The sequence below is a fragment of the Apaloderma vittatum genome, unplaced genomic scaffold (genome assembly GCF_000703405.1).
Source record: "Apaloderma vittatum isolate BGI_N311 unplaced genomic scaffold, ASM70340v1 scaffold38285, whole genome shotgun sequence".
Classification (NCBI taxonomy): Eukaryota; Metazoa; Chordata; class Aves; order Trogoniformes; family Trogonidae; genus Apaloderma; species Apaloderma vittatum.
The window spans coordinates 316-15,215 of NW_009717268.1; the positions used below are offsets into that span (position 1 = coordinate 316).

The 14,900-nt window shown below is 36.9% G+C and overlaps 1 protein-coding gene across 1 annotated transcript in view; it reads left to right on the plus strand.

The window, feature by feature from the left end:
- The first annotated feature begins 348 nt into the window (after window positions 1-348).
- Window positions 349-14,900, plus strand: part of CHD9 (chromodomain helicase DNA binding protein 9) — a 54,490-nt gene continuing 39,938 nt past the window's right edge. Inside the window, exons 1-4 of the mRNA XM_009869820.1 lie at window positions 349-378; window positions 1,133-1,470; window positions 11,264-11,375; window positions 14,770-14,898. Of these exons, the coding sequence (XP_009868122.1) occupies window positions 349-378; window positions 1,133-1,470; window positions 11,264-11,375; window positions 14,770-14,898 (609 nt within the window). The remainder of the gene's footprint in view (window positions 379-1,132; window positions 1,471-11,263; window positions 11,376-14,769; window positions 14,899-14,900) is intronic.

Consider the following 14,900-nt stretch of genomic DNA (forward strand, 5'->3'; position numbering starts at 1 on the left):
TCTTGAGCTTGTTGCTGTTTTCTCGGCTCTTGGCTATTTGTTACAGCCCGGAGGCCTTACGGGGGCATTTTAGCGAGGGATCCCGACCCCCGGCCCCGTCCCGGTGCCGCAGCCCCGCTGCTGAGCCTCCCATGAGGCACCTATAGAACATGCATCCAGTGGAGTGCACTGGATCGGGCCAGAAAATGTGTGTGGAAATTCCTGGTGGCTTTTCTTCCTGCTGTAGGCAGAGGCGCATTTACGGGTGAGAACGCAACATAACTGTTATCTGCTGGGGTTTTTGTCTGTTTGAATAGGAAATTCTTTCCATTCCTCAAAAGGGAAGGGGGAGGGGAGGAAAGCAAAAACATGTCTTCTAGCCCGCTTAAAGAGAGGCCGGTAATCAGAATGTTGCATTCATAGTGTAAACAATTCTGCGTCGATGAAACGGTGATTCGAAACCTGGACGTAAAAAGCAAGTTCGTTTTCCAACAAAGACACTGACCTTGCGGTGATCTAAATAAAAGAAATACTGCTTTCTGATCTTTTAATGAATATAGACCTGTGCAATTTTAGTTTTGATTTTATCTTTTGTCTGGTCTTTTAATCTTGATTTGGTTCAAGAATCTGTTGTGTTTAGCACTGAGTTAGTCTCGCAGGTCTTTCGTCTGCTTGAAGGTAGCTGTTGTCCTGGTTTCTTACCAAAAGCAAAATACTGGTGCCATTACCTTCAGGACTTCTTTGCTTTCTCAGGTTTTATGAGGATAACATTTATTTGAGATGTTGGAGGTGTGCATCAAACGTATGGGAATGCCAGAAAGGTTGAGGACCAGTGTCTGTAACAACAGAGGTGGAAAGAAGGCCGAGAGAATTTTAGAAAGGGGTTTTGTGTTTTGTTTTTTTTCCCCACTGAATTTTCTGTACGTGGATTGGTTGTTTAAAACCCACAATTGATGTAGTTATTCTGAAACCCACGCCATTCTGTGGTATAAACAGAATCCCTTCCTTTTTGTGCCTGCATTAGACCCTACCAGTTTAATTTATTTCTTCTTAAATACATATCAAAATAAAAACATTTGCAATTTTTCATTCAAGAGATGTTTATATTCTTAAACTAAGGTGATTTTTGTTTACTTTTTATCTCTTGCTACAGCCTCCTTCCTCTAAGAAGACTGATGGTTCAGGATCATATACTAAGTTGCAGAATACCCAGGTGAGGACAATGTCTGAAAAGAAGCAGAAGAAAAAAGCAGACTCGGAAAGTAAACAAGAGAAGGCAAATCGCATAATATCTGAAGCGATTGCAAAAGCGAAAGAGAGAGGAGAGAGAAACATTCCACGAGTAATGAGTCCTGAAAACTTCCCCAGTGTTTCAGCTGAGGGAAAAGAAGAGAAGAAGGGCAGGAAAGCTAAATCCAAACCAAAGGACAAGGAGAGCAAAAAGCCGAAAACTGGTTCCTCATCTAAAGTTAAAGAGAAAACAAAGATTGGGTAAGTAGATTAAAATGTCTTCTTGCTTCTCCTCAGACTGTAAATCCTTGATTAAAATGAAAACTGCTTACTGATAATAAAATGTTCTCCTCCACTGCCTACACAAAATTCTTCCTGATTAAGTCCATGTGTGGACTCCCTCATTCAGGAACAAGAATGCTCTGTTTTCTCTTTAGATAAAATCGTTTTAAGGACTGTCCTTTTGAAAGGAATTATTTAAATTGATATCCTAGAATATTCTATACTTGCTTTGTAGCACAGACAAGACTAAAGTGCCTTTCATCTGGTGTTGTAATCAGTTCCGACTCCAGATGAAGTTTATCTGATACTCTAAATGCTGTCTAAATCAATTTTGGCAAGTAACTTCAAGACAGTGTTCACGATAAACTGCATAGGAGGAAACTGAAAGCCTTATTAACTTGTTAGCAAGTGAATATTCTTACCGATATCACACGTATCACAAGTGAAGTGCGTATTGGAAAATTAGTATTCTAAGCACTTTGTGGTCTTCAGTCATATCAATTTAATCTGCCCTCTTCAAAATTTTGCCTACTCAGCTGGGTTAGGCTGGGTGGATGCCTCAGGGTAAGGAGCTTTCGAAAGATGTTGGGTGTTAGAGCGCTGCGAGGGATTCAGTAGGAGGCACGTCTTCTGAGTCTAGAGCTAGCCTACTTCTCCTGTATGCTTTTAAAGGGAAGTGTCTGTTTTCCAATGTTAAGTATGTCAGTCAGGACTTGAAATGAAAATCTTAGCTGCAGTCTGGTTTTTATTTTTTAAACCCATGCTCTTTTTGCGGTAGCAGAAATATTAACTGGCATCTTCAAATTCAAATGTCTCATATGCATATGTATATTCTCATGTATAAGGAGCAGAAATGAATGTTCTTTTAATCAGCCCATCTCTCCGCATTTTCGGGGGTTTTTTTGTTTGTTTTTTTTTCTAGAGAGCAGTGCTTTTCTTATGTGTTCAAAGTAAACAATTTGCTTGAGAAGTTATCCCGTAGTATAAAGGTTACTGCTCTAAACTCAGCTTGACTCTTTAATGTGAACTTCCGTGGTCTTAATTTCTCTCTTTACTGGTTGTGTGTTGGCGTTTCTTTTTTTAATTCATCTTGCTTAAAGAGAGATTTTGGATATGTACTTCCGAAGTTGATTTCACTTTCATGTCTGTGAATTTACCAACGTTCCATAACAGACACTGTGTGGGTCTGTCTAACCAGAAACCTTACACGCCGGTGTTCAGCTTGTGTCACTTTCCTGAAGCTTTGGTGTGAATTGCCCTTGCTGTGCTTTTTATTCCTGCTTTTGGATAACTAACAAAACCTGACAGAAATACTGTGCTTAGGATATACTACATGATTCTCATAATATTTTTATGGTTTTTAATGAGAAAAGTGAAAATAATGTTGCCTTCAATTCATACTTGTGCATTGCATTTTCTGTCTTTGTGAAACATGCCGAGAAAACACATAGCTGTGCACGTCAGTTAGGAGCAGTTTGCAAGATTTCATGAGACGGTGTCACTTGAGAAATAGCTGTTTCTCAAACGATGTTATTTGTGCTAGATCCAAAGTACTCTGAAGTTGGTGGAAAAAATCCTGTTTAATTAAGTATGGTCAACTTTTTCATAATTTTACATTGGTCTCTGAAGGTTTGCACCACCATTATTTACCAGTTTAATCAATTAAGTAGATCTCCGATAAGGCAATTCCTGGCAGCAGTGAAGTTAACTACGTAAGCACGTACCAAAAGGCACAGCGGTCAGATCCTCTGGAAGAGCAGTGCAGAGAGCCTTCTAGAGCCACCTAGTACAGGTTTTACAGAATTTCTCTCTATTTTGGTGAATGCTTTGAGGCATTCACATACTTCATTTTTGTATCGAAATAGCTTTTTGTGTTAGCACTATTTTACATAATTTATATAAACACATAAAATATTAACTGTTTAGCAAAGAATATGCTATCGTGGTTTTGAAGAGCAGTAATTGCAAGGCAGCCTTGATTTTTCTTTTTTTTAAAGAATAATCTTACCAGACTCTGTTTTCTACGCAAATGTAGTTATTAATGCTATGTAAGAAGAGTATTTTTTTATAGAGTGACTATACTTGCCTTTTCAGAGGTGGTTGAAAAAATTGTTTGATAAATTGGTTTTGAGAAGAACAAAATTAAATCCAATAATTAATGAGGGGTTTAGAATGCTAAACAACTCTTCTAAAGGTTTCTTCATGCCTTACATTCTTAAGGGAATATTTCTAGATAAATCTAAGCACATCCTGGAAATTACTGTTATGTCAAAATAGGATTGGTGTTTTAAATGTGTGAGTTGCTACACTAGATTTCTTATTTATCTCAAAATACAATAAACTCTTGGTTGAATTTTGGGAGAAAATTTTACCGTGTTAAAACAATACCTTTTAAAGACAAGGGCTTTATTGGGCAAGAAGGGGAAGGGAGGACCTTGTTTCTATGAGAACTTTTAATTTTCTCTTTGAAATAAGTTTTTTTGAGATCTGTTTGAGTTTGGAAGAGAAAAATGCATGGGTTTTGTCACTTAGTAAGTAGAAAAGCTTAAAAAAAAAGGTTGAAGTTGTATGTATGACATTGCTTGCACTTAAGCAGAAAAGAAAACTAAAAGGTCCCCTCATTATTATAAATAAACAATTTCTGACTGTTGTAAGCTGTTACCAACTATAGTTGTTCTGCAGGCAATAAAACTATGAGTGAAACCTTACAGCCAATAAAGGTCTACAGTAAAAAAGGATAAGCCAAGTATACATTTTTAACAGTAGTGAAGGATTTGCTTGGGTGCATCTGTCTTTCCTTTTTAGAAGGAGTTCCACTGTGATATGTCCATCCCGGATGAAAGTCTGTCTTTGCAGTGTTGTCTGTAGAAACCCCGTTTGACTTGAAGTTACTGTTAAATATGCCGGTTCCATTTGGATTCGGAGAGCCAGATCGATGCAGGAGGTGGTGTGGAGTTATGTATGTTTGACAAGATCTGAGGTCAGATGAGTTTGATTTGCAGGCTGGTATAGAGCTGAAAGAACAGAAACTACTGACAAATACATTGAATGTTTTTTGCAAAGTATTTGGAGACTGGTTGGTTTTCAGCTGACCTTCCACGTCTCTGCTAGTGTCAAACAGAGCCTCTGCGGTGGGAACCCAGGTCTGCCTTCTGTAGCCCAGCGCTCGGACAGCAAACTCTTGTTGGCACTGTGGGATCTGCCAAGGGTCCTGTCTGTGCAGCATATCCTGTGTGGCATGTCCTGTGCTGCTCTGGAGGAGGATTTGCAGTTCCACAGCTGTCCAGCTGTGAAGCTGATGTACTCTGCGTTGCTGAGCTGACAGAGCTGGGGCACCAGCTGCAGAATAGAGCTTGATAAAATTGCTGGGTTGCCAGCAGTTTAAAAAAACACCCCAAAACCAACAAAACCCAAACCAACAAAACACCCGCCACAAACAGAAACAACAACAAAAAGTGAGCTTTTGAATGTAATACAAGACAAATTTACTGAAATTGAGTAGCCCTGATGTAGGATGAAGATGAGTTTTAAGTTCTGTGTTTCAGTTTAGGGTATTTAGGGGTCAGGGTGATTTTTGAGCAATCCCTTGCTGATTAAACATAACTGGTATGTGTTTGGGGGCTTCATGTGAACTGTTTTAGGTTTTCCTCAGTGATTCCCCTGAGATCTACAGGTACAGAAAAAAAAAATCTAGCATGATTATTGCCAGTTTATCATTGCTAGTTATAAACAGCCACTGGTTACCATCTAGGCAGGCTGTGCTTCCTTTTTCAAGTGGGCATTAAGGTTTTAATACTCTGACCAGCTGAAGTCAAAGAGAGAATGGCTGTTAGTATTAGTCCAGTGTTTTAGAACTGGATTCAGTAATTAAAGTTTTCATGGCGTAAACATGGGTGAAGATAAATGACTAAATTCTTTTATTACCAAGAACATTGTAAGCGTATGACAAATTACTGAAAGCAGAAGAATGAATGCATAATAAATTTAGCATTACCAAATAAAGTAACTGGTTTGCTTTATGCATTGATTACTGATCAAGTTAATTCTTTAAAATTAACTTTACATTCTTTACTGAGGACTGCATAACGTCTTTTGATATACTGATTATTTACCAAGGTGCGTTGATATTTAGAAATCTATTTAAACCCTTAATATTTTTGCATAGAACTTGTTTCTATTTATAAGCTTATTCTGACTGATCATAATTCTGCTTCTTCCATTTAAGGTGATGCATATTTAAACTAAAAAGTCTACGTCTTACCACTTGATATGAGGGTAGAAGAATTATGAATTTGTGAACATTCTGTTTTTCAAAAAAATAGATTGGCATTTAGGTTTTATGGCTCTCAACGTATTCCCACCTACTCAAACATAAAATTAAATATCATGGCCCTGATAAAAAGCAGCAGCTCTGCATTGGTGATGCAAAGGACAATATCAGTAGACTACATTTAGGATTTATTTTTATCACTGCATAGTTTAAATAAATACATCTCCCAAATTCTAGGAAAATGATGTACAGAGGTGCAATTCAGGGTGATAGTGCTTAAGTTCAGCACTGTCTCCTGTTACCAGAAAAAGCTATACTGTTTCGAGTGCTAGAAGAGCAATAGTGTATTTTTTTTTTCTTTAATTAACCTTTAAATGATGTAGTAATGACCCCAGCAAGTCCCATGTGATCCTCTTCACTACTCAGATGAGTAAACGTCCTTGTTGCCTTAAAGTACATACACTTCATGTTGTTTTCTCTCTGTTTACAAGACAGCGTTTTTAGGATCCATGACCTGATCCTACATCATTAAGGAATAGCTTATTGATGTGATACTGTTAAGATGATTTGAAACTGTTGTAAATTCAGTGAGCAACAGAGGACATGGGGAGGGAGGTGAAAAGGAAATGATTCGCCTGTTACATTGTATCATTCTGCTAAGTTTAACTACACAGAACTTGAAGTGAACTTCCTAGAAGGCAGATGTTGGGAGTTAGCTTTGGTGTTTTGTTTCAGGCAGGCAAGTGTTGGTTAACAGATCTCTGCTCGAAGGGGAGAGATGCTCACTGACTCTTCTTGTTCTCTTGGATTTGTTAGATCATCAACTACTTCTGTAGCGATTGGCAATGGCGCACAAATTCCGAATGGGATCATCCTTCTGGGATGTCTCTGCATGCACCGAGCTTGGGGAAGTTTTCTCTGCTCCCAGATTCTAGTTCCGATGCATAAGCTGGGTCTAAGTGATGTAATCTTGGGTTTCTACTGCAAAATATATGAATGCAAAATAGTGTGGTCTTACCAAATAAATAACTAACCCGTTCTTTATTCTCCTGCATTATTATTCCAGCATTGTATGAGCTTGAAATGGCTGTTGGTTCCAGACTATAGGAGTGTTTTAAGAATTTGTGCACAATCCAAAAGTCATGAATTTGAAATATAACTGGAGAAGGAAACAGTGACTAATATTAGTATGTTAGTATTTTTTATTAAACATATGCTGAAGGGATAAGAGCAACTGTTTTTATACCACCAACTTAACTTTTATTCCAAGAGGATACATGGTCTTGTCAAGGAAATATTTGCTTTTTATTTTGCTAATAGGTAGGATTTTTAGCTTTTCACTAATACTGTTGATAACAGGAGATTTATTGCTACTAATGTAACAAAGTGCTTTGACTGTAAAATAAAATGTTTGGGAGGTGTCTTTGGACACTAATAATTAGTTACTTGATGTTTTTCTCTTTTGGGAAAATGGATGTAAAATTATGTGTTAAAGGCATACATTGACATCTAGTAATACATACTATTTCTTACATGCCTAATAAATATTTCCTGATTTGTTTTTTTCTTTCCTCATAAATATTTCCTCATGTTCACTATTTGGAAGGCTTTGAAAACTGTTCTTGATGATTTAAAGCTGTTCAGAGTGCTGACAACGCTTCCGTCACATTCAAGCAGAAGGAGAATGAAGCAGATCCTTACTGTTGTTTTTTTTTGAATTTGCAGTGCTCCTCAAACAGTGCTTCCTGGTGGTCTTGCTAATATTTGAAGTCTTAGTTTTGTGCATCTAAACCAAGTTAGGAATCTTGTGCTAAGGCTCAGAAGCAATAATGACTCATGAGATGACTTCTTTTTAAACTTTTCCATTGGTACAATTTTCTCAACATCTTTGGTTTGTAGTTTTTGAAGGAAGTATGTGTTTAAGAAATCTACACTAATTGTTATTATAGTATTTCCAGATGTTATATAGTGAGATAAATTTAAAAAGGGAGGAGAAAGTGAAATTGGAATGGAATCTAGTGGTATTATTTATTCTGTGTCTACAGCGTGCTGTTTCCTTTTCATAGAAACAGAATAGATAGTTTCTGTTCAGAACAGTTTGTTTCAGGGTGGGAAAAGGGATTTTAGCCAAGGATCATTACGATTCCATGAAGAAATTTATAAACTAGTAAGAGAACTTGCCCTCTCAATGAAAAAATATCACAGAATTGATCATGTTTCCTAGCTTCTGAAGATCGTTGTTTTCACATAGCAGATTTTTTAGAAGTTTTGGGCCAAAATATGAGCAGATTGCATTTTTTGCTAATAGAAATGCGTGACTTCAGCACCATACTGTCGCTCAGCAATTTTTGCTAGCAAGGAGCATTCTGGTTCTGGGCACTGGATCAGAAAGACATGAAACTGTGCATTTATTCCTCTCATTGGCACCATCTCCTTATCGAGGAGGAAACATTCTGATCTGCAGTGTGTAGAGATGTTAAAAATTGCAGGGAGATGCTTGTGAAGAAAAATACTGGGGCTAGGGAATACAAGACTGAGATAAGACACAAAAGCTGACTGAGGAATAGAATATGATGTGCAAGACTGCAGGGGCAGAGCAAGAGGTGAACACAAGGGAAGCCTACAGAGAAGAAAAGGAAAAATGTCCAAAGAAAGATGTAGCCAGAGCAGTCTAATCACAAAACAAGCCCGTGTTCTAAAAACAGAATGTCCTTAAAATCCTGTGCTAGTCAATGTATCCAACTACAACGTAATAAAATCATCGCGGCCTTTCTTCATATTGTGCTTCTTGAATCCAAAAGGAACCTGAGCTTAAAGTATTAGGCAGTAGTGCATGAAATAAAGATGAACCACGGTTGCACAGATACAGCTGCTTAACATAGCAACATGAGCTTATGAAGAGTTTTAATCTGCCATTTCCAAAAGGAGGATCAAAATTTGGAATAGGATGCCCAGGGAGGTTTCAGTCTTGAAGTTAAGCAGAACTTCACTGGATGGAGCAACGTGCCAGAACTCTGAAGCTGATTTCGAGTACGGGACCAGATGTCCTCCCAAGACCCCTTCCAGTTTGACTTGTGTCTCAACACTTGATGAAAGAGCACTTAGTTACCTTTTTCTTTGTTGTTAGCAGTCATCTGGTTCATTTAAAAATCAAAGTGTATATTCCATTGGCAATCGTCTCTAAATGCCATACACCCATCAGGCCTTTAAAGCCTTTGACCAAAATAAAATAGTTCTAAATTATTGGTCAAAAAGTAATAATTTACAGATTCTGTCATGTGAGTTAACTCAGTTGAATGTGCTCTATGTCCAGTTACTTCAATGAGAAAATAACAAGGGACAGGTTCGGATCAGCACGGCTTGTTGCACTTAAAATATGGACAGAGGTGAGAAGAGTGCTTCTCCAGCTGAGACCAGTGTTTCATCTGGTCCGTAGCCAGAGGCAGATGCGATGGAAAGAATTTAAGAGCAGGGAAAACATGTGATACTTATTAGTATTTTCCCAAACTCCAAGGATGTAAACGAGGAACTTTGTGGGACAGGTACCATTTAATAGATTTTTTTGTCTTCCAGAAAATTCTCCTTCAACTTTATCAGGTTCTCCTTTAAATCTTTGTTAAATTTTATCATCCATTTAACAAGAAGCTCAGAAGTTCAACCTCAGTGTGCTCTGTCTGCATCACTTGGGAATATATTAGCTAATATGACGTTAGTGGATGAGTACTAATGTAACATTTAAATTTTATGAAACAAAATGAGATAAAAATGAAAAAAGTGGTTTATCCTAGTTTGTCACCAGAGTCATATTGGACAAATACCTGAGAATCCAACAGTCTTAAAAACAAACAAACAAAATAATAAAAAAAAGGAAGCCTAATCAGATTGAAAAGTGAAGGGGGAAAAAACCCACCAAACTACTCTTGAAGACAGTAGAAAAACTGTGTTCGTTGTTGAAATTATTTCCTGCAATTATGGAATGTATTTTCTAGGCAATAATTAAACTGAGAACACCTAATGAAAAGCAAGGACTTGAGGACCAGAATTTACTTTTGAATAAGCAGCTCTGTGATTATGCTTCCTGCAGCGTAATTTCAACAGTGCTATTTGCTTCATACCTGAAGTAAAAAATACGAGAGTGGAAAATATTCTCTTTTATTTTTAACCATTCCACGGAGCATACCTAGTGGTTTAATACTGAAACACAGTGAAAATGCTCGTTGTTGCTTAAAATATGCCTATAATCTTTTGCAAGCCTTGTTGCTTAAACTATCCATAGTGGTTTTATAGTTCAAGATTTTCATTTTTGGTGTGGACTGTTAGTTTGGACATAGTAAATATGTGATAGGTCTCTTATTTGGACACTTGCAGAGAGAAGCAAATGAGAATCAAGTGTTTCAACCACTATCTTCTCATCACTACCTGTTTTTTCTGGTGGTCAGTATATTTGATGCTACTTTGATGTAAAAAACCATATATTGTCTTTAAAAAGGCTTAAGTCTTGCCTTTGATTTATTCTGTGAAATGCAGAAGAGGCTTGTGTGCTAGAGCAGCTGCCTCATTTTCTCTTACACAGATCAGATGATGAGATACTATATAAAATAACTATTTTAGGACAGCCCTTTATCTGTGATTTTATTGGATAGTTTGTCATCATTCTGCAATTACACTACTGAAAACATATTTAAAGAGGAGTATTTGACACATCTCAAATACGAGAAAAATAAATATTTTGACACTTTTCCATTAAAAACAAATCAGATGAATTGGAATTGTGATTTACAGCATAACCTTAAAATTTGATCAAAAAAAGATTGGTGTTTTTTCATTAGAATTTAACTAACATATTCAGCAGAGTGTTGGCTCTTTGTATATTCTGAGAGGTTCTAAGATGTCTTACAGAAAAAGCTGCTAGGTTTTGAATAAAATTTCTCTTTTTTTCTTTTTTTTTTTCTCTTAGGGCAAAAGGGATTCATGCAATTCCCTCATTTTTAACATTGAATGACATACAAATTTTGTATGTTGGACAGGTTGAAATGATTTTAGGTTGTTGTCGAAAGCAAAATTTTCTGAGTAAAAAAAAAAGAGAAGATATGTTTTGCAATTATAAATTGTTTATGATAAGTGATTTACTGTTATCATCTGTAGATGGTATTTATGCTAGCTCTATCTAATTTACCATTGTCAATTGATCTAAAAATTGAATTTTGCGTCTCTCTTACTCATTTATAGACTTAAAATAAGTATGGTATGGAGGAGTTTGCAATAGTAAAGTAACTACTTGCCTGTAGAGCACCTTGGTGACAGTAGTAGAAAATATTGGCTGCTCAAAGGTTGTAGCTTGTTGTTTGGAATATGGTTTTAATTTTTCAGACAGTGGTGTGTCCTGAGATTTATATCAAGAAGAGTACAGGAATTGCTAGTGGACATGTGTTGTCTTTAGCCTTGAAGTTAAATAGACCTAGCATATGGCATTCACTAAGACCTTGGGTTTTTTCCTAACAGAAAGCTGATCATCACACTGGGTAAGAAGCAGAAAAGAAAAAATGAGTCTTCAGATGAGTTGTCTGATGCTAAGCAGACTCCGCAGCGGACGTTGAAAGATGAAGACTCGCAGGTAGGTAGTCAGAATTTTTCACTTTTAAGCTTCTGTGTGTTGTTACTTCTACAGGTCTTTCCTCCCTGTCTTCGAGAATGTGTACTCCCTTTGACACAGTGACAGTTACTCTCTCACTGCTGTGTCTCTCATAGGTAGAGCCTTACAATATCAGTTACTTTTCCCAGTTGAAAACCAGAAAGGCCTACGGATTAAGAGTCCCCTTTCTGTAATGGGATGTCAGTGCCCTGCTTCTCTCTGTTATATTTCAGCACAGAAGTCCATAGATTTGAGACTGTGAGTGCTCATATATTGAGCTGGTAGTTAGATCTGATGGTTACTTTTGCTGACTTCCTGGGGAAAATGTAGAGATTGTGTAATAGAAGGGACATTTATCAGTGAAACCAGCTCTTTAGAACATTTAAAGGCTTGTTTCCTACCTTACTGTTGGGTTTTTTTCTGAGCTTTGCTTCTGTAGAAACTGAAAGAATTGATTTCTTGCGGTTCTGGATGTGCAGAGTGCAATGCTCGGTGTGCTCATAGACTCTAGCTCCTTGTGAAATACCTCTGAAGAAAGTGCTGGATCAAGAATTAAAGTGGTGTCGTTGCCTTGAGCAATATTTCTTATAACTCTCCTTCTGCAATTTTTTCATAGATTGACTGGTATAATAGCAACATATCTAATTATTTACATGACTTAGGCACTAATCATGTTTATGCCGATGTTAGAACTCTAACTTTCTTGCTTTAGGGCAGACTCCATTAAAAGTAAGATTGTGTGCTGGAGATGCACCAGTTTTTATCCTGTGACAGTTTCATCCACAGATATGAAATCAATATTCAAAATAAAGTGTTGTTGGGTAAAAATTAATTGCATTATTTGGTGAGAGTGTCAGAAATCAATTATGAGATACTGAGTTGGCCTTTAGTGTTTCACAGGTAATAATGCTTGGGGGAAAAGGGATCAGAAGCTATTTCCCAGAATGACTTTTTATTAAGTTAAGTGATAGCTTGTCTTAGGTAAAGGTTACCTGGAAGGGAACACGAAATTATTTTTCTAAGAGAATTAGTCTTGGCATATTAAGTCCATTCAATACACTGAAGGAAGTGAGAACAGTTTTGGTGGTTCTGAAATACTGCAGCTTATGAATAATGATCTGTAATCAGAGAGGTGTAAATGTGTAGGCCAGCAAATACAACAGAGAAGATCAAAGACTGTTTCTCTCTTATCATTAATTTTTGGGGGGTTTTCATATTTGTTAGTACGACAAGGGTCATCTCATCTCTTGCATTTAGTGTGGATAGGCTGGAAGTTATCAAACTGCATGATCTTGGTGTGAAGGGAGCAGAGGGTAGAGATAGTAAGGGGTGCCGTGGGGTAGAAAAAAAATTATGCTGAAGAATGTCACAGCACCACCCCCTGTCTGCCTTCAAAGGAGTTGGGAGAAGCATAACAGGAAAGACATGAGTTACTTCATTAATTCGTTCTTTCTTTGGCTTTCGAACATTTTCATTATTTTCTTTTCCTGTTGCAAATAGCTATCTATTTCTAAGCTCTGGGGGAAAAATTTAGGTCTCTTTTTTCCCTAATTCATTTTGCATGCTTAGTTTCACACTAAGTGTCTTCCTTAAATATATTGATTGATTTATTGAAAAAATGTGTGGTATTACTTTATTTTGTGCCCTCGGGCATTTGCTTATGACCATGCTTCTCAGCTCAGGGAAACAAAGTATTTTTTGCAAACGGCTCGGATTATTTATTAATCTATTGGAGAACATATGTTTGTTGATGTTTTGCCTTAAGAAAAGACGTAGTGAGAAGAATTGAAAATGCCAGTTAATGCCTTATTAGGTTTTGAAAAATAAAGCAAATAGTTCATGAATAAAACTTGACCCTGGTTCATAATCCTTCTTTTCCTAATTCATACCTCATTTTGCATTGCTCCTATTAGCTGGCTTTTTTTTTCTTTTTTAATTCTACAACTATCAGCAAACTATTGTTGATTTTAGCTATAGTGTGATATTCTGTGTCAGTTACTGTGTGTGTTGAAATCTGAAATGTCTTTTGTGCCAATAGCCCACACTGCACATACTCACTCTGTCTTGAGGTACAGCTAATCTGGCTGCGTTACTGGGGAAAGCTGATGGACTAGTTCCATACATGCACTGTCCCAGCTTCTCCAGAAGAACAGAGTTTTTTGTTGTATATCTGGTGTTACTACTCTACCTTACTAAAATATTTTATGATATAGTTATTAAAGTATAGCTGGGTCTTTTACCAGATACCAGCCAGACTAAGGGCTGATTTTAACGGTTGGGAAGAAAGTTCCTGTGCTGCAATCTTACTGTTACTTAACATCTGCTCTGCAGAAGCCAGTATGACCACAGGATTTCGAGGTTTGTTCTGTTTGCAGCTTGTTCTTCTCCCAGCCAATTACTACAGTGTATGGCAACCACCAATGGCTCTTCCTAAACAAAGATACGCTTTGCTGCCTAGCTCAATATAATTAATTTATTTTGTAGACACGGTTTTACTTTGCTGATTTTTATTTTTGTAATCAGTGCTCTAAAGCAGATTGCAATATTTTCAAATGTTAGCTGACTAGTTTGATTCTGCTATCATTATTTATCCAGTGGATTTACAAATTAATCTTACACTTAAATATACAGAGCCTCACATATTGGTACTGAGAGGTGGAAAGGATATACAATATCTAAATAATCCAAGCATTTGAAACTTAAACAGTGATTGAAAGGAATTTTTTTCTTAGACTGAACATTATTTCTCCAGCTGGTACTTGTTGTCCTGTGATTCTTGCAGAAGCAAGAGTGGAAGATTAGAAAGATAAACTGCAAAGTAAGCCAAATACTGCTGTTAAACAAGGTTGATAAGAGAAAACAATACATTGACAAAGCTTATTAGCTGTCAAATCAGACTTCATCAGTAATCTGACCAAGAAGATACAATGCAAATCTTTGTATTTTTTGTGTAGCACTGTTGTTTAGTAGAGACACGTCAGTGTATTTTGCATCTTTCGCTCAGATTCTTGACCTGGACAGTAACACATTGCTGTTACACTGCATTACAAAATTACTGTTGAAATACTAATGCTTATGGGAGAATTGTTGTTATATAACAGTTTTGTTACTATACCCTGAAAATACTGTTTTGTGTTCGCTTTTGAACATTAAAAATACAAGTATCAAATATTTAAATGAAATAGGGAAAAAATACTCTGATAGGAGGTAGTATAGGGCTACATCTGTCCCTCTGTGATACACATACTTCATGTGTTCTGTCAAATTTTGGTTGGTTTTAGATACAGCTGAAGGATTGCATAGAGTATCCTAAAACTTGCAGTTCGTGTTAGAGGAAGTTTTTGGTAAGCCCCCGTTTTCATTCTCTTGCATGTAGAAGAGAAGATCAAATCGTCAAGTTAAAAGGAAAAAGTATGCTGAAGAAGGAGAAGGGAAACAATCAGAAGAAGAACCTAAAGTTTCTGTGAAAATAAAAAAAAATTCTGCCCCTTTACCTGCTGAAAAGAC